Source organism: Bidens hawaiensis, unplaced genomic scaffold (genome assembly GCF_021521415.1).
Source record: "Bidens hawaiensis isolate Kalapana, Puna unplaced genomic scaffold, B.hawaiensis_p1.1 tig00024436_1, whole genome shotgun sequence".
Classification (NCBI taxonomy): Eukaryota; Viridiplantae; Streptophyta; class Magnoliopsida; order Asterales; family Asteraceae; genus Bidens; species Bidens hawaiensis.
Window position 1 is genome coordinate 87,625 of NW_027505044.1, and position 21,031 is coordinate 108,655.

The 21,031-nt window shown below is 34.3% G+C and overlaps 1 protein-coding gene and 1 pseudogene across 2 annotated transcripts; both read right to left on the bottom strand.

Annotated features, from left to right (window-relative positions):
* Window positions 1–871: 871 nt before the first annotated feature.
* On the bottom strand, window positions 872–4,481 carry LOC143610132 (calcium-dependent protein kinase 7-like; annotated as a pseudogene). The gene is made up of 8 exons (XR_013149539.1): window positions 3,988–4,481; window positions 3,365–3,488; window positions 3,116–3,259; window positions 2,728–2,880; window positions 2,522–2,637; window positions 2,261–2,428; window positions 1,480–1,713; window positions 872–1,031 (listed from the first exon to the last, which is right to left on the bottom strand). The product of XR_013149539.1 is annotated as a calcium-dependent protein kinase 7-like (transcript).
* A 10,488-nt stretch (window positions 4,482–14,969) lies between these two features.
* Window positions 14,970–19,701, bottom strand: LOC143610135 (putative elongation factor TypA-like SVR3, chloroplastic). Its single transcript, XM_077084699.1, has 14 exons — window positions 19,476–19,701; window positions 18,645–18,751; window positions 18,355–18,558; window positions 18,084–18,260; window positions 17,859–18,011; window positions 17,308–17,397; window positions 17,077–17,211; window positions 16,885–17,001; window positions 16,318–16,469; window positions 16,161–16,245; window positions 15,992–16,086; window positions 15,735–15,900; window positions 15,465–15,660; window positions 14,970–15,366 (listed from the first exon to the last, which is right to left on the bottom strand). The coding sequence occupies exons 1-14, from the start codon at window positions 19,699–19,701 to the stop codon at window positions 15,233–15,235; spliced, it is 2,037 nt and encodes a 678-aa protein (XP_076940814.1). The 3' UTR covers window positions 14,970–15,232.
* Between the last annotated feature and the right edge of the window lie 1,330 nt (window positions 19,702–21,031).

Here is a 21,031-nt window from a genome sequence, read left to right on the forward strand (position 1 = left end):
CTTGCAGTAATTCTCTAATGATTCACCTATACTAGTTTATTTATGTGTAATATGGTGAATACCCTTTCAGAACCTTACCAATATTTACTATTGATGGGCTTTTACTAGGCATGGTGTTAGATAGTAAATAGTTGAAGGACTAAAGTGTAAATGCTCAATAGTTTAGGGTTATAATTGTAATAGGTTAGTATACATATTTTGGAGTCGCGAATGATGAATGTATCGATGAATTGAATTGGGTTTTGCCCTTCTTCTCTTAAGTGTTCTTGTTATCTTTATTGATCTTATAACTTGAGTACCAGTTTGTATCGTAACAAGTTATTGCATAGTACTTGATACTCATTTTCATGTGTCATACGTATTCGACGCTGAGTGACAACAGTCCAACTAACACCTTCAAATGTTGCCACCACTAAAATGAACTTTATGAAATTCAGACAGACTAAAACAAAAGGTTAATTACACGATCTCAGATTACGATTTGATTCAAACCGTTGGTGAGCGCTCAACCGTAACAAAATAGGTTTTTGACGATAACTAACAATTGAAAACGTATACTAAGGACAAGCTAGTTACGATTAATCAAACAACTGCGAGTGAAAGTGTAACTTTCAAAAGCTGAAACGAAAATCATAACTTACCACATGGACCATATAACTAGCTCAACTCTAAAAAAAAAGAAAGAAAAGTTGTTATTGATTAGCATGCTTTATATGATCCAATTTGCTAAAGAAACTAAATAAAAAGATGAAGAAAACACTGGCCCTATGGATATGTAAACACATCCATATTTACAACCACATCTTTCTTTGTCAAACAAAAGAAAACCTCAAAGGTCAATATCTAAATCATTTCTTGTCATGTAGTCTAGTCAGTCATCTTCCCTCATTGCCCAAATTCAAAGATCCATTTTGGAACAATTTCAAGCTCAAATTATTGTATCTTTCTCTCGAGTATTGTCGTGATGCTTTCCTCCAATCTGTTCCCGCCTTCATCATCGCAGTGAATTCCTCAAAACTAATCTTACCATCCTGCAATTATCGACCAATACTATTTCATTAGAATGATGATAATAATGGCTAATCTCAAGTAAATTACAGCATTCATGTCCTTTATGTATAGGGTAACTTTCATATCGTGTCCTTTAACTTCAATAAGTATAAAAGCGTCCCTAAAGTTCGTATGCTGTCACGCTTTTCGTCCTTTCCAGTGTTAACTTTTTATCTTAATTTTTTTTAAAACGACAATCGTTTAATATTTAAACAAGGGTAAAAAGGTCATTTCGAAAAAAAACTTACAGGAAAAGTTAACACTGTAAGGGGAAAAAATGAACGCGTGACAACATATGGATTTCAGGGACGTTTTTTTTGTAATTCTTGAAGTTAAAATCACAATCTGAAAGTTACCATATACATTAAGAACAAAAGCTGTAATTTGCTTTACGATTTTTAAAATTTAAAACTAAGGAAAAGAAATGACCTTGTCAGTATCAACATCATGAATGATGGCAGAAATGACTTCTTCATTGTTGGCTTCATCATCTTCATCAGCTAAAGCTTCCCTTAACTCATCAATCTCTATGTAACCGCTTTGGTTTTTATCAAAGAACGCAAACGCATCTTTAAGATGATCATCATTCCCCATCTTTCTTAAGTGAACCGAAATTGCAACAAATTCTCCATAGTTCAAGAATCCATCTTTGTCAACATCACCCTATATGCAACAAAATATGAACGCCCCTCAAACCATTGACTAAAAGTCAAAATGCTTCAATTTAAACTATGCATTAGGTCAAATAATGCTTATGCCCCCATGAGAGATAGAACAAAACACAAATCCAATGATTCATAAAACAACGGGTCAAAGTCAACCTAAGACACTTTCAGGTCATTGACGCAGCCCAAAAATGAGTAATATTCAATGAATCATTATTTAACAGCCAAAAGTTTCAGGCCCAAATTCATTATTTTGGGCTTTCTTTTTTGGCCCAAATTTCAAGCCCAAATGTTAAAATCAAAACCAAAATCAAACGAAACCCATTTTGAAAACTGAAAATACCAAAAACGAAAATTTTCAAAACCCCAAAAACCGAAATTTCAGTTTTTGGTTCGATTTTAATACATAACCAATCATGCACACCCTTAACTTAAACCAAGCTTTGGGTCAAATAACACTTGTTTGACCCGTGAGAGATAAAACATAACCAGAATCCAACCATCAATAAGACAACAGATCAAGGTTGACAACTTAAAACACTTACAGCTTCCATAAGTATTTGAACATCTGCATCAGGGATTTGATGTCCAAGTTTCTGCAAGCTTGCTTTCAATTCAGTAATATTAATCTTCCCTTGCTTGTTTGTGTCCATCAAGTCAAACCCTTCCTTTATTCCTGCCACTTCCTCTGCAGACAAATGCTCAGCAATTACCTGGAACAAGATTATCGCATAACAACTACAGATTAACCAAAAAATATTTATAAAAAAACAAACTGTGTAAAAACACAACAATAAAGTTCTTACTCTTAGAGCTCTCTTCTTAAGTTTGTTCATGACCGAGAATTGCTTTAGTCTTGCTTTAACGGTTTCACCTAAAGACACGTTTGGAGCCTTTTTGGCATTCTGTATCCATGGATGATCTGGAGAAATTTTACAAAGAAATAACAAAGTTCCGAACTTTAGAAACTACAAACAAACCCCAGGTAGATTTGAGTGGTAAGTCTTTATACCTAGAACTTCTTGAGCGGTAAGTCTTAACTTTGGATCTGGATTGAGCATTTTCTTGACAAGATCCTTTGCAGCATCGGATACCTTGGGCCAAGGATCCCTCTTGAAATCCACAACAGATTTAATAATTGCTTGTGCAACACCTTGTTCAGTTTCTGGAATTAAAATGGCAATTAATATTTAAGTCATCACTTTAAAAATCAATAAACATAGCCACTAGAAGGTTTATGTTTCAATATTAAGATTTAAGCATAAACATTATGGTAATATAGGATATCTATCAGATTTACGTTTTGAATTACATTGTGTAAAAAGTTAGTGCTGGTCAAACGGGTCGAGTTGGCGGCCAACACATGTTTTAAAAAAGTCAAGATTTGCCGGTGCACTGACCTGCCCATAAAGGAGGGACGCCACAAAGCAATATGTATAAGATTACACCAGCGCTCCAAACATCAACTTCGGGGCCATAGTTTCTTTTCAGGACTTCGGGAGCCATGTAATATGGACTCCCAACAATTTCATTAAATCTTTCTCCTGTTAAATATTAAAATACTTTCATTAAATGCAAATAAATAGAGACGTAAAACGATAATGAAGTGTAATATATGGAATAAAACACGTCATGTTGAAAGCTTGCACCTGGTTTGAAGAAAACAGATAACCCGAAATCAATAGCTTTTAAGGCTTCAGTTTCTTTCTTGTTTGCAAACAAGAAGTTTTCGGGTTTAAGATCACGGTACATAACACCATGCTTGTGGCACATCTGCAATAAAATAAAGAAATTGAAAAAATATCATTATTTTAATACTGATCGTACTACATCTTTCGTTGCAGACCAACAATCAGTTTTGTGAAAATACAAAAACAAACACTACATTTCGTAAGAACAAGTGGTCTTAGGTGGATTTTAGAGAAGTTAAAAGCATGTAGATTTTTTGTATGTATAGAGCTAAACCTGAATGTTACACTAAATTTCAGAATTTATATATGAAAACTACATGATCTAGCTTTATAAGTTACTAAAATCAGCTGCTCCCTAGGGGTGTAAACGAGCAAAGCCGCTCATGAGCTACTCGTGATCAGCTCGCTAAGCTCGAACAAGCACCAGCCCGGGCCAATTAATAAGCACAATTAATAAACGAGCTCGAGTCACTTCAAAGTTCAAACTAACTATTGCAACTTCTTATAATCACAACACCATAATTTATCAAAAAAGGAAAGAAAAACAATAACGACAAATCATTTCAAGAAAACAAACTCACCTGAATAACCTCAACAATAGTCTTGGTCACACCAGCAGCCGCCCTCTCAGTGTAATGTCCTCTAGCAACAATCCGATCAAACAACTCCCCACCCTCACACAACTCCATAACCAAATGCACCGCATCATCATCCTCATAAGTATCCTTCAAGCTCACAATATTAGGATGCGGCGGCATATGCTTCATAATCTCAACTTCCCTCTTCACATCTTCAATATCCACTCGAGTTCTCAGCTTCTTTTTAGATATGGATTTACACGCATAAACTTCACCTGTCGATTTATCAGTACACATATAAGTAATCCCAAATTCCCCTCTACCCATCTCCTTACCAAGAACATATGCTTTCTCGATCTCATTTCCAGTTGGGTTATCCAAAACAGTTATTTTAAAACCACCATTAGCAGATGGATTAGACCCACCATAATCATATGAAAACTGGTACCCCTTTTCTTCTCATCACTGGTGGATGGTGTAGCACAACAATTACCCATGTAACCCGAGCTTCAAAATCAAAACTTTTCAATATTTATGTGCTCTAATTTCAGATTTCTGCAACAAAAGGTTAAATCTTGAAGCTTTTGGGATCTTTATCCAAATGGGTGTTACAGATTTCAGTAATTAATAATCTCTAAAGCAAAAAAATTAAATCTTGAAGCCTTTTGAATCTTTATCTAAATGGGTATTATAAATTTCAGTAATTTATAATCTTTGAAGCAAAAAGATTAAGTCTTGAAGCTTTTTGGATCTTTATTCAAATGGGTGTTATAGATTTCAGTAATTTATAATCTCTAAAGCATAAAAAAATTAAATCTTTAGGCTTTCTGGATCTTAAATCCAAATGGGTGTTGAAGATTTCAGTGATTAAGTTAACAGCAGCACAAACCCTAAAATGAACAGTTAAAATTATAGATAAGGAAAGAAGGTACCTTGAAATGGATGTGATGAACAGATCTTGAGATTCTGGAAGGAAGTTAAAGTTATAAACCTGATATGGGTTTAATCTGATGGTCCCTTTTTAGCACAAAAGTGATGAAGTTGGAGATTGGCCCGTGATTCTTGGGAGATGTGAGTGGTGAGTTATGGAAATATAAAGGGTTTTGAGGGGTTGAAGAAGATTATACCGACAGTTTCTGATTTCTACCTTACATCTAACTTTAACTTTTAAGCTGTGTTGTTTAAATTAACGAGAGAAGAGAAAAAAAAGCAAAAGAAAGGAAAGAAAAGAAAATGATACCGTGTTCACGAGTTTAATGAAAAGAAGAGAAAAGGAAAGAATATTAATCATTTTATGTGTTCCCGAGTAGAAAGGAATAGAAAAGAAAGTTACAGTTTTACTAATTTTGTGGGTTATCTCTTCTCTCCTCTATATATCTTTTCAATTTGGAAAGAAATATAAATACACTAAAAAATTCTTCTCCTCATTTCTCTTCTTTTCATTAAAAAAACTTTGGAACACCAATTTTGTTTATTTCTCTCCAAATCTTTTCTCTCCTCTCGTTAAATTAAACTCTGGAACACAGCGTTAGGGGCTGCTTCTTTGGCTAAAAAACTAAAATGCAAATAAAGTTTTTTTTTTGTTCCAAATACTATTACTATATATATTTTATAACTTTGATGCCGCAAGGATCCTATTGGGTCACTTTGCGGCACCTTAGCAGTGGAAAAAAATTTTTTTTTTTTTTTAATTTTTGTTTTGATTTTTTTGTTATTGTTTTGTTTTAGTTCCAATATTGTAATGAAAACCAACCAATTGTCGATTTTTTTTTAGTTTCGGTACTATAAAGAACGTGACGGAATCTGTCCGAATTTGCATAGTTTGATCACCTTAACGCCCGTGATCAATAACGGTCGGGTTTTACCAACGCTTCAATTTTATTGACCGACGCTGTCTCATTGGTCCACCTTAACTTTTATAACTTTTGATTTTATTTTTGGTTTTTGTACCGACACAAAAACGAGCGTAACCAAAACCGACTGAATTTGCATTGACTTATCGCCTCAATGCTTAGGTTTTAGCACCGCCCGAGTTTTACCAACTTGGCCCGGCGCAACGCGCCGGGTAGAAAACTAGTTTATTTACAAAATTACTCCCTTGATCATGATCTTGATTTAAAAAAGCGCGTCTGATGAGACGAGCCGAGCCGAGACGAGAGGTGACCTAAGGCAAGGGTCTCTTTGCTTTAGGCTAGTAAAGGCGATCAATTTTTAAAAGGTGAGCATGAGGCGAGATTTTTAGGCAAAAAACGACCTAAAACGAAGCTGAAGCGCCCGCCTTTCATACGCAAGTGATTTTTAAAGCATCTAAGAGCATTCTCATCCTACCCCTTATCTCCAAACAAAAAATTACACTAAAACTCAATTTATTTTCTCTTTTCATTTCAATTAAATAATACTATTTATACCTTTTATCATTACCTTTTCTCTTTATTTCACTCACAACCACTTTTAAAATATATAAAAAATTATAGGGGATGAACACAGTAACTTTTCAAATATACAGAAAAATCACTACTTTTTTCTAAAATATAAAAACTCTTCACTCACAACACCCTGAATTACTTTCTAAATTATAAAAACACCCCTCACATAATATAAGGGGTTGGATGAGAATGCTCTAAATGCTGTATAATATGCTTTTAGATTGTAAAACAAATTAAAAACTGACTTGGTTGTAAAACAATTGAGAAAAAAATAACCAATCTCCAGGGTTCATGCTGTGAAGTAGCTAGACCAATTGATTAAATTTATTTGGAAAATTTGTTTGATTACACCTCTATCAAAAGACTAGATATTTGACTTTACTGATTGACAAAACTTAATCCGAACAATTGGTTTGAATGAATAATAACCTAATTGATTACCAGTTTTAGGGTTTGATAAACATAAGTGATTTAATGGCTAAAGATAAGTGGGCCAATGACTCAAAGAACCTAATCCTAGAAGTTGATGACCACAAATCAATTTACTGATAAAATCACAAAACATTCAATTACGAAAAAAATTGTTGAATGCATAAACAAACAGGAAAGAGTAATCAACCGAACGATTAATCAACTCTAGTTCCAATGTAAATATTCAAATACAGAAAGTCTTGATTGAAAACGCAACCCTACTGCCGGAGATGGTCACGCACGGTTTAGCCTTGCATCTTGATTATCTTCATTGATTGTTGCAAGAATAATAACATGGGTGATTTTGATGATCGGAAGGTGTTATGATGGTGGAGAATGGCCCCAAAATTGTCACACCCCAACTTAAGGCGGAAATGCCGGGGTGCGAACCGTTGGTTCACAGCTCACAAGGTACTATCATACAGTATAAAATATGACAATATTTGTTTAATTAATTTATTTCAAATTTCAAATAAGTGCACAAGTTCCAAACATGACAATAATAGTCCAAAACAAAATAAATGCAATTATCATTTATTTTAATATCTAATGGTCTCTTGATATAAGGCTAAATATATATAAATCCCTTGTATATTTAATATAATATTTTATTAGTTTTCGTTCGGTTTTTATTAGAATTTGTATATTACTAATTCATTTGAATATTTTAGGTTCCGGGTTAAAATCATGTCGAAAAGCGGGCGAAAATAAGCAAAATGGAAGAAGGCCCGTCGCACGGCACTTTGGGCTAAAATTTCTAGAATCTTCTACAAGTATTAAATTTATGGGCTCAGATTTCCAGAATCTTCTACTAATTTTAAGTTTATGGGCCTTGAAAGTCTATATAAACACCCATAAACTTAACACTAATCATAACCTGAATAACCTGAATACCATAACCAACTTGGACGAATTTGGGAGCTCAAGAGGTGATCTTTTGGAGGTTTTGAAGGCTTGGAATCATACGGTGGCGTGCTTATCATCCAAGGACGAAGACCACGGGTTTTATCGCCTTTAATCTTCCGTTCTTATTTATTTTTGCCATGAATTCCTTTATTATTGTTTTGTTTTATTTTATGGTGCTAGACTAAACATTATAGACTGACTAGGCTTATGATGAACCTATTTTGACGTTGTGATTTGATTTGGGATTCATTTATCGTTATGGTTTTATGATTTAGTAAAAGGTTTAATTATATTAAATTGATGCATATGGATATTTAGGATTGCTTGATTAATTGTTATTATTTTATAGTTGCCTTGATAATTATTTGTCATTATGATACGTTACTATTAGGTCAATTACTTTGTGTTCTTGACTATTTTATGATTGACATGCATTAAGATCATAGGAATAATTATTATTAATTAATTAAACCTTAGTGTGCTGCTAACTTAAATCTGTAAAGTGCTAGGTTATTGATAGATCTTTATTATTTGATCTTGTTAGATTTAGTTCTTCGTAAGGAGTCCGTCTAGGTTTGATTATTTTATTATTGTCTATTGAATCAATTAAATATATTAAATTGCCTTTGATTTCCGCGCTGTAAGGTAGGATTTCGTATAAAGAAACTAAGTCATAATTAATTAAGTGACCGTAAGGGAACTTGATTTTAATACTGGTGTGCTTAAAACTTATTAGAAGCCATAGGTGTCTCTTGAGAAGGGTCAGGGGTCCTGCTCGGGTTTTCTTTTAAATGTCTATTTTACGATCCCAGTCCATAACTAAATATTTTCCCGGTTAATTAACAACTGAAGTTTAGGAGATTCTAGCCTAGGTAGTTTTCTCATCATCATATTATTTACTCAAACTTGCATTTTCGTTTACTTTACTTATTTCCTTAATTAGTTTTAATTAGTATTTTAAACAAACCCCTCCCCCCCCCCCCTTTAAGAAACAAATAGTCGTGTCAGTATTAGTTGAGTCTATTTAGCTAGTTTACGTAATTTAAAGAATCTCGTGGATTCGATATCCGGACTTACTTAACTGTACTTGAGTCGACCGGTTCACTTGCTGGTTAGTAGTTTTAGTTAAGTTAAAAGTCTAGAATTTATTACATAGTGTCTAGATTAGCGTAATTTATTTAATAAATATTAAACTACTTTTAGCACATCATCTCTCTATGTGTTCTTCACCTTAGCTTCAAACCAACTGATAACCTGCATATGCGTACAAAATAAACATAGATTTGTCAACACGAGGTTAAGTGAGATAATCACCAGTTTTAACACTAATAATAATATATAATAAATGAGCAAAATATATAATGTGAGTATAAATCAATCAAACCATGAGCAAATAGTTGTGTCAGTTGACCATTGTCTTGCGAATTGGTGATGTTCAGTCAATTTGTACATAGTTCATGTGTTTACTTCACTTGTTTTAGTTGTTTATTTCATGAACTTTGGTACTTCATGCGTGTTTGTTATATTTCAGGTCAATGGTGATTAAAGCACTTAATATGGACATGTACGAGCATAGAATGAAGACCTGGGATGATGTGTGATAGTATATGATCAAAACTGAAAAATCTCGGTAAAAGTTGGCTTAGTATATCATTTGCTGAAATCAGAGTATCTTATGCTATATAGAGAAGGGACGCAAATCAGAAAGTTTTAAAGTATGGTTTGCTGAATTAGAGTATCATACTCTAAAGTTAGAGTACCATTTGCTGAAATTAGAGTACCATATGCCGGACTAAATTAAACTACGAAGTCGCGTCATTAATTAAAAACCCTATATAAGGAAAAAGTTAGGGTTTGAGAAAAAATATCACTGGAGGCAGTTACCACATCAGTTTCAAAGCATAAGAGAAGTATTCCATCATTCCCAATCATCTCTAAGTCATCTACATGATCCATAACATCGAGATTGAAGACCGAGAGATGACGAATCGCGGCTAATCCTTTCGAGTCATACTCGCAATGTAAAGTTTGTAATTTTTAAGTATTTTCCTCATGTATGAGAACAACTAATTGTAACAGTCTTTCGTTAATCTATGAGTATTGATATTTAGTATTGCTGTGCATTTATTCGGTTTTGGTTTTTGTCGACCAGAACGATTAGTTTGCCGGTTGCTATAATAATTGATTGTAGGGTTGTATTAACTAGTTAATTGCAAGAAAGTATACAATTGCCCTTAGTCGAGTCACACTGGAAAGGATATTTTGTTAACCAGTGCCGTGTGTTAGCGATTGTGGATGCCTAGGGTTTAGCTTGTTAAACAATCTTTAGTTGACTTAGGACAATTAATCTGTTAGTGTAACACCCCGACCAAAGGCGGATTATACATCGGGGCGCCACATATTGTTTCATTACTCGTGACACTATTGGGTGTCAATATTTAATAAATACATTCATTCGCGCACGCGCAAAGTAGACATAAGATAACATAAATCATCATAAATCAATATATTATAAATCATAATATTCGAACAGCAATAACTTGTCTTGATACATTTTAATCTAGGTTCAAAATAAAGAAAACTTCCTACGTGTACTCGAGCTCCAAAACAGCTACTGCAAACCTGAACATGTGTTAAAATAAACGTCAAACACTTGCGTGTTGGTGAGAAATCAAGTTTAATACAATACATAGATAACAATAAATCTGCGCGCAACATGTGTATGTCTGGTTTTCAACAAGGGTGTAATCCGATCGGGACCAACTCTAAGATTCATAGACTGCCAGTGCTCACAATTGAGCTCACAAACAAGAAAGACTGTGCAAGTGTAAACAAAAGAGAAAATCATAAACGATAGTTCTCCCGTGTTCATCTAATGGTACCATGAGAACTGCGGAATAGACCGACAAGACGGTTAATGATCCACACATACAAATAAACAGCCAAGTCTACGTCCTCAACACATGGGATACTGCGCGACTAAAGTTCATAAACAGATTAAGACTCTAAGTTTGTACGAACACATGAACATCCCAAAACATTAAAATAAAAGGGGATTAGGTACGAGATTACTCACTTGATAAACGATGCGGTGTAAGATAAAGCAAGAATCAACTTTAAACAAGCACAAGTTAACCTATAAATAAGATTATTGTTTTAATGATTTGTTTTAAGTCTTGATTATAAGTTAGCATAATTAATAAGTAAATTATTATATATAATATATATTACCGGAAAAGCAGGGCAGAACAGGATAGAAGACGAAGGCAAAGAGAGAGGAGACGGCAGAGGAAGAACAACGGCAAGGAGCAAGAGAGAACAGGAGAGTTTAAGTGCTTTGTGTGTGTAGTGTTAGGAAATTAACATTATTATTTATAGGGAAACCCTAGGGAACACAATCCCTAGAAAAGGGGAAAAGATCTCCAAAAAGTAAAAGATTCCAAAAGCAAAAGATATCAAAAGATATGGCAGCTGCAGGGGGCAAAGGAAAAGCTGACAGGTAACAGTAAACAGGCATGGGCGGGTCAGATAAAGGTACTGGTCAAAGCATGGAAAAGCAGATCTCAAAAGATAATGTCAGTCACTTTTTCTGTCAACCAACGGGGTTGGTGCGCATGCTGCGCCGAAAGTAACTTTTCAGACATAAGATAGGTCAGGTCAACAGCACAGAAGATAAGACAACACAAAAGTAAACGGCTGGATTAAACAGAAGAAAAGACTCAAGACATAGCGCGAGAAAGCTTGAGCGCGAAGGCAGACACAGAAGGTCAAGAGTGCACGAGCGCGAAGGCAGACAGAACCAGCCTTAACGCGTTGCGGGAAGAACTACATTTCTAAGCGCGCCGCGGGAAGAACTAAAATCCTTAGCGCGCTGCGGGGACAGTTCGTCTCGCGTATCGCAGTAACAGGTGGTCTTCACGCCGGCTTCCTTGTAAGGAGTCTGGCGCGTGGAGCTGCGCAGACAACCTTAGGCGGGAAGGAACAAAGGACAGCAAAGAGTAAGGAGAAAAAGAGGGAAACAAGGCTGAGGGGTTAAACAGGAGGGCGGGACGGCGACAAGAGAAAAGGAAGGCGGAAAGAAGAGGAAGAAGGAAGAGGGACGGGACGGCGGAAAGGAAAATTTATTATTATTAAGTAAATTATATAAATAAATATAAAGTCATAACAGAAAGAGATCGGGTCAGAGAAACGGGTACCTGGGTCGGGTCGGATCGGGCAGATGTCACAATCTCCACTACTTTAAGAAATTTCGTCCCGAAATTTATCTCGAAGTAGGTTGAGCAGAGAACAGGTGCGGGTACTTGATCTTCATTTGATCTTCCCTTTCCCATGTAAACTCGGCTCCGCGCTTGGACTCCCAGCGAACTTTCACGATAGGGATGCGACTGCGCTTGGTTTGCTTAACCTCGCGATCCATAATCTCAACAGGCTTCTCAACGAAATGCATAGATTCATCAACTTGAACTTCATCAAGTGGAATGTGAAGGTTCTCGTCAGCTAAACACTTCTTGAGATTGGATACATGGAACGTTGGATGCACATTACTGAGCGCGGGCGGCAGGTCAAGTCTGAAGGCAACTTTTCCTACACGCGCGAGAATCTTAAATGGTCCAACATATCGAGGAGCAAGCTTACCTTTCTTCCCAAAGCGGACAACACCCTTCCAGGGCGACACTTTGAGGAGAACAAGATCACCAACTTGAAATTCGAGAGGCTTTCGCCTGCGATCTGCGTAACTCTTCTGTCGGCTTCTGGCAGTCAGCAGATGATCACGGATCTTGGCGATTTTATCGGTTGTCTCTTGAACAAGTTCGGGTCCTGTGATTTGAGCTTCTCCCACTCAAATCAGTATACGCCATTGGAACGTACAATGAAATAGAATGCCTCCCGGGCCAAATGAGGTCACGAAAGGACCACGAAAAAAGCTGATTGATTCTCAGAACATGAGTTCCAAGATCATCTTGTTTTGACCAACATTGCACTACCAATGGATTTTCGGGCATTTGACCGATACCATCAATAATCCAAACTCCGAATTTGTGAGAAACCGGTGATACTTCATGAACATAAAATGCCAACAACATAAGAAATGGCATACATAGATTTGTTCTCCAACTCATTGTTATTGATTCTTGATTATCTTATGCTTGTGAAAGATTTAGTCACCTAGAAAAACATGATTATATAAATATGCAATATGTAATAGTATTGTTATTCTATTGCTATTTATATGCAATTCTATTACTATATGTATGTAATGAGTAAACTACATATTTCCTTTTTTACGTATATACCAAGTTGCATGTTAGGTCCTTAATTTTTATTAACTACACTCAACATATATATATATATATATATATATATATAATATACCACTTAAGGGTAAATTAAGACGCTTGGATTAAGGGATTCACAAATAATAAAGCATATAGTACAAGTTTAAATAAGGACAAAATGGTCATTATAACATCAAAACTCACGTGTTTTTTAATTTGTTTTAAAATAGTTATAGTTTTCCCCCTAAACTATAATCATCTTTTGTAAATTTAATGTATAATTACAATTGTTACCCTTAATCTTTCACTCATGCTTTATTTATATTTTCATTTTTAACCCAACCCCCCTCCCCCATGATTTTTATGCGTTGATAACTTTTTTATATGTTAATATTTTTTAAAAAAAATTGTACCATAAAAACGAGCATATTTTTCTCTTTAATTTGAGTATGATATTGTTATAGTTTTTTTTAGTAAAAAAAATAACATTTTGCATAGGGGTGTTTGCGGTATGGTTTTGATGATTTTCAAATTAAACAGTGAACTAAACTGTTAGTAACGATTTTTTTGTCGTCGTAAACCAAAACCAAACCATTGAAAATTGAAAACGACTGGCCAAAAGCTAAAGAAAAAAATCAAATGGGAAATCAAACCACTGACCGGTTTGAACGTTTTTACGGTTTAACCAAACAATGAGCACCCATACACTTGTTACGTGATTACCAGGTATATGTTTCCCGCTGCATCGTGTGGGCACTCGTCTAGTATATATATATATTTAAAACCATGATAAATTTTCAAAACTAGGAAATTTGCTCTACGCTTTACAGCAGGAAATTCACACATTGCTACGATAGGAATTTTTTCGGTTTTAGTGTGTTCGCTACAGCATACGAAAGAGAAAACCCAAAACTATAGTCATAATATGGCCGAAAGGGTATCGAAACATGTTTGACTCATTGTTAATGCGGCTAGAATTTGATTGGTATCTTTGTTAGAGTGTCGGAACTTGCTACAACAAATAAAAGAATAAAAAAAATTAATAAATTCGTTATATGCCCAAAAGGTTGTTAACATTAATATCCTTACTATACCAACAAAATACTCTATTTCATATACAACTACTTTCAACAAAATTTAGAGCGAAATTTCGACAAAAAAATAAATTAAGCACAGCTTCGTCTTAAGTTTCTTTCGGCAATGTGTTAAAATTCTTATGGTTCAGTTTCGACGACCTGTACCGACCCAAGAAAAAAAAAAGAAACCTATACCAAAATGTAGTTAAGTAAAAAAGCTTAAAGTAGGTATATTCGTGTGTGTTTCGATGACTTGTACACTATCATGCAAAGTCGGTTTTAATAAAAAATCAAGCCTAAGTAAATGGAAAAGCAAGAATTAGTTTGGGACTCTTAAACCCTATTTTAAATATCCAGACACACCAAAATTTGAAATTTACTTGAACACAAAATCCCAAACTCGCAAATATAGATTGTGACAGGATTTGTAACATAAACTGAATAATTAGTGTCTGCATTGGTAAATACTGGTTATACTACATATGCTTTCTTAGTATTGACTGTATAGTGATGCATTGATCATTACACTAAATGCATTGATCATTACACTAATGAATTAGTGATCAAAGACGATAATATAGTGCATACATTAGTTATCTCATTCCACTACATATGCATTATTATTGCATGTATTTGAATTGTTCAATTTCGATATGTTCCGTTTGATTTGCTCTTGGTCAATTTAGATGCAATTATTCTTGTTTGATTTTGGTTTTCACCACATAAAGTAATTGGTAAAAATGGTAAATATATGGAACTCAAAAATGCATTATCAAATATCAATGTAGTATTTGACCACAAAACTATATATGATGTTACAAACAACCATTATGAAGTCAAAATCTACTCATTTTTCCTTCTCACCTGCTATTAACTTTTAAAGTTTTTACCTGATTATTGTATACAAATCGATCATATCAACGATCAGTGTTTTCCGTCTACATAACCGCATGCTTCTTTATGTTTTAATAACTAAAAAATCTTCTATATTCATCATTTATTACCTCGTGTAGCAAGCACCATATAATTATATTGGTGCAAAAATCCTCAAGATCTAAGCTGATCACTGAAATGTGTCATCTTTTGATCTTGTTTACCGACCCTTTTTGTTCAACTTCGGGTTTTTGCACATCCGAACACTTTTTGGAGTCACTTCAACTAACTCGTCTTCTTGGATGTATTCAATGCAATCATCAAGACTGTAATCCAACGGTGTATCAAGAACAACTGCATACACACAATATCAAAGAATTAATAAGTTATGGTTATATAAACTATATTATTAAAATAATAATCTAACTTTTATCTAATAAACATTTACTTACCGGACACTTCTTTATTGGAGCGAACGTTGGTAGCTGCTTTCTTTTTGCATACATTGAGCGCCAAGTCACCGGGTCGTTGATGAATACCAACAATTTGACCTTTGTAAACTTCTACTCCAGGTTTAATAAACAACTGCCCGCGTTCTTGAGAACTACAAAGAGCATATGATGTTGAGGTCCCATCCTCAAATGCAACCTACAAAATTTTTTAGAAAATATTTAGAATATAGTTATTTAAACTGTAAAAACATAGATTAAATTTTCTTTTACCAAGGATCCAAGATCACGGGTTGTCATATCACCAGCCCAAGGCCCATAACTATCAAAGATTGTGTTGAGAACAGCGGTTCCCCGGGAAGCCGTTAGAATGGCATTTCTTAGCCCAAGAAGCCCGCGAGTCGGTATCTTGTATTTCAGTAACGTAGTTCCTTCCGAACTGGAAAAAAATGAAAAATTATATTAAATGATTATCAACACCTGTTAAAAGAAAATTATATTAAAACTTAAAAGATGGCTCGTGTGCATACCCGACTCCTTGCATATCAAACATTTGCCCTCGCCTTTTACCTAAAAGCTCAACAACTGCACCCAAGTGTTCTTCAGGCACCTCTACCGTCGCAATCTGCAAAAAAAAAATATATTTGTAAATATATATAGTAGCTTATGATTTTGATATTCAGTTAAGTGTATTATTACCTCATAAGGTTCAAGAACTTTGTCGTCAACTTTTTTGTTGATTACTTTCGGAGGGCCCACCATAAACTCATAATTTTCCCTTCGCCTGTACCGCGTTATTGGTTAAAAAGATGTTTAATTTGTAACAAAAGATTTAAATATAATTTAACGTGCTTACATGTTCTCTATGAGTATAGTGAGATGTAAAGTACCACGTCCGCTAACAAGAAAAGTATCCGCAGTTTCACCATCTTCGACTTTCATGGCCAAATTTCTTTCCAGCTCACGGTACAGACGGTCTCTTAAATTTCTACTTGTAACATACTTCCCCTGAATTAAAATATATATATATATATATATATATATATATATATATTATTGTCATGACAAAAATGTGTTGAATATGATTATGAAATCTATATTATGGTGAAAATAATCTTTTTAACTATTATTTTATTTTATACATTTGAGTCATTAAAGATAAAACACATCCCAAATCAACTCATTTATAATTAAACGGGTCAAAATTGCTATTTACTTTGAAGTTATCCATTTAACCCGTTAAAAAAACACATAACCCAAATCGGCCCATTTATAAATAAATGATTCAAAATTGCTACACATTTGGACATAACCCAAATCGACCCATTAAAAATATAACCCAAATCAACTCATTTATAAGTAAACGGGTCACAATTCTTACGTTACTTGATACAAAATTTAGTACATTTTTTTAGTAGCATACCTCACGACCAACAAAGGGTGACGTGTTAATAGAAAAGGCCATTTTTACAGTTGGTTCTTCCACACTAATAGAAGGCAAAGGCTTCCCATCAGCTTTATCAGCAATCGTCTCACCAATCTAAGTAAACAATGATGAGAATTTTAATATTCTAAAAACTTATAATCATATAACATGTATATGTATTTTAGTTACCTGAATATCACCAACACCACACACGGCACAAATATCACCTGCCTCAACACTATCTGCAGGCTCCCTAGAAAACTTCTCAAATACAAACAATTCACTAACTTTTCCAAATCTGCATGCATCATCTGGTGTGCATATCTGAAAAAGTCAATTATTAGTCAAACGTACATGACAAAAAACCACAAATTGTATCAAATTTACATGAATGAAAAGCCAACTACTAGTCAAACTTACACGAACATCCATGCCTCTATTTAAAATTCCAGCATGTAACCGCCCAATAGCTATTCTTCCTTTGTGCTCATCGTATTCTGTACTCGTTACCTTCATATTGGTAAATACAATTTTTTAATATTTAATACAAAGAAAGTATGAATTAGAACAAACTACTGGTGTGTACGAAACCGAATAACCGAACCTTAACAACCTACTTAACCAGAAACCGACTGTTTGGTTTTATGTTTTTCAAAAATGGATTTTCGGCTCGGTTTTGATTTTGCTATCAAACAAAAACCAAATTTATAAGAAATTAATAAATGGTGTAGCACAAAAATTTAGGTCTAAATCTGTAACGATTATTTAATCATTAATTAACAAAAAAAAAATCTAGGTTCAAAGTTTCGGGCTCGAATTTATTAGTTTGGGTCACTTTTCTTTCGGCACAAAATTTTCAAGCCCATATGGTAAAACCGAAAAAACCATAACCGAACCGAACTAAATATGAAAATCGAAAAAACCGAACAGTTTTCAAAAACCAAATGGGACACAATAAGCATAAAACTAACAAGCATCTGAAGCGCGCCATCTTTCTTGACACGGGGCCCGGGGATGCATCTAATTATCGTCTCAAAAAGCGGTCCAAGATCTTCTGCCAAATTATCAGGAGAAAGTCCAGCCTTTCCCTTTATTCCACTTGCATACACTGCTTGAAAATCACACTACACAAAAAATTTTAAAATTAGTAAATTCTGTTATTATATAAATTTGGTCAAAATTTTCATATGTTATACCTGCTCATCGGATGCATTGAGTTCAATAAAGAGTTCAAAGGTGGAATTGATGACAAAGTCAGGTCGAGCCGAAGGTCTATCAATCTTGTTCACAACAACAACAACCGCGTGACCAAATTCAAGCGCTTTCTTTAAAACAAATCTTGTTTGTGGCATCGGGCCCTCAACCGAATCCACCTGAAGATTAAAATTAAACAAACAAAGTTATCCCCAAGCTCCCAATTATTGTTTAATTCGCGGGTAAGCAAGAAAAAAGGTTTAGAGACATTACCACTAATAGAATTCCTTCAACCATATTTAGAACACGTTCTACTTCACCTCCAAAGTCAGAATGGCCCGGTGTGTCAATAATATTCATTTTTGTGTCCTTATAAGTAATAGATGTGTTTTTACTTAAAATTGTAATTCCTCTTTCGCGTTCCAAGTCATTTGAGTCCATTATTCTTTCTTCTACAACTTGATTATCACGAAATACCTGCAATAGTTGATAAATATTTAAAAAAGTTAAATAACATACAAAAGTATTATATTGCATACGTGTTAAGTGAGTACTGTGAGCACCTTTGCTTGTTTCAACATTGCATCCACTAGAGTTGTCTTTCCATGATCAACATGAGCAACAATTGCTATGTTCCTTATGTCATTCCTCCTCACTAATCCCACCTTCTCTGAGAAAGTACCAACAAAATATAAAAAAAAAATGCGCAAATTATAATCCAAATTAATAAGCCTTATTGCAGAGTGAAGTCACTTCACATGTGAAATATATTTTATGCTTAAAAGCAAAGCAGCAAAAGTAAAATTGGGGAGAAATAGGCATAGAGCATAAACTATATTACTAATTAAACAGTTAATACTTAGTACCATAAGAAACCAACATAATTTCTCGTTTTGCATGAAAAATTCTTCCAACTTAAATTTGGCAAGTTAAAGTCCCTGACTTGTTCAAAATACACGAACGATAAAAGTCGGTTACTAGCACAATAACTACCTATGTAGAGGCTATATACCACTTCCATCAATCCTAACCTTTTTAAGTAAAGATACATACATGTTATGTAATAATAAGAAAACTATCCACTTCAATATTATTAAACAACAGCTATGTGTGCTTCATCAAATATTGACCCGTTTAGACCGTAAAAAGTCATTTTTTTAAGAAAAAAATCACAATAATTGTATTTTTTTTAAAGTTTCTAGGGACTTTAATACACAAATATTAGTCGATTTTCCGTGCTTGGTTCTGTTTTTCTAATGATAATAATCCCCAATCAAACAACACCAGATACCTCTAAAAATATATGCAAAATTATGCAACTTTAGACTAACTACAAGTTAAAAGAACCTTACGAACAATAAAAATAATGCAATCAATCAAAGAAATTTACATACCAGTAGTAGTATCAGTTGCCTCAGCTTCAGAAACAGAGCATTTGATGACACTGCCAAGTGGGTTTCTTCTAGAACGCGAAAAAGATGGAAACTTGATGGTAGAAGAAGCATAAGAAGATAATTTGCAGCCAATAGGCAGTTGGGTTCTGAGTAAATATGATGAGTTGTTTAAATTAGGGTTAAGTTTAGGAGTGAGGTAATTGTGTATTCCAACAGTCATCTCCATTGACTCAGTTCAGAAATGGATGAACTGAGAATGAGGGGTGGTGAATTGGGTTAATATCATTTGGAATTGAGATAGATGAGAGGTTGGTATTGGTTTCAAATTGATTGGATGTGTTTGTGTTGCTCATCGTGTCACATTGTAGAGCCACTTGTCTGGTATTGGAATGGCCATAAAGTGGGCTTAATTTTGAATCTACCTTAAAAATGTTTCATGGTGGCTCCTCGTAAACCGAATGAACTCGAACAAGATCCTGTTCATGTTCGTTCATTAAGAAAATAATGTGTTCACAAACACTTACCGAATGAGATTTTATGTTCGTGTTCGCTCATTAAGAAAATTAATGTGTTCACGAACGGTTTACGAACACAACTAAAATCGGAAAAGCCTAGAGATTGAGAATGATGTAATCATTAATGTGAATATTGAAAGCCTGTAAACGAATCGAATGAATACGAAAAATAGCATGTTTGTGTTCGTTCATTTAACTTTAAAAGAACACAGACAAGTAATTGAACAAATATTTATGTTCATGTTCATTTATTTAAAAAGGGACATTTGTGTTCGTTTGTTTAAAATCTAAACGAACGTAATTGAACAAAGATAAACGAACATACATGAACAAATGTAAATGAACACAAACAAACATAAACGAACTTAAATGAAGACACCTAAATGAACACAAATTAACAAATATAAAACCTTTAAGCAGATGGCCTATCTAGATAATATTTAATTATTTTTTATTAATACATAAACGAACATAAATAAATGAACGTTCAAGAACATAAATTAATGAACGGAACATGTGTTCATGTTCGTTCGTTTAATTAAACGAACACAAGTTTTTTGTTCAAGTTCGTTCGTTTATTAAATAAACGAACACGAACATAAACGAACTTCCCGCCAAACGGTTCACGAATGTTCACCGAACGTTCGGTTCATTTACAGGCCTAGCTCCTCACCTCCTCGGGGGGTTTCGGTTGGGTCCGGATCATAACCGGATAACCCGAACAATATTTAGTAATATATGACATAACATATTTAACTTATGAGCTAAGTGTGCGTGTATGTGTGTTGGAAGTGGAAGCAAATCAGTTATCGACTTGTTTTCAACTTCAATTGACGGGATTCAACATAATTGGAATTTGCATTTCAATTCTTAACGTGTTTGGTTGGGAAAACGGAAAAGGATTAGAACTAAAACATAATTGAGTTCTCTCAAATTCCTTCATGTAAATTCAATCAAAATAAATGGAACCATTTTGGACCAATCTCGTTGCCACTTCCACCCTGGACATCATCTAATACTCCACATAATAATAATAATACA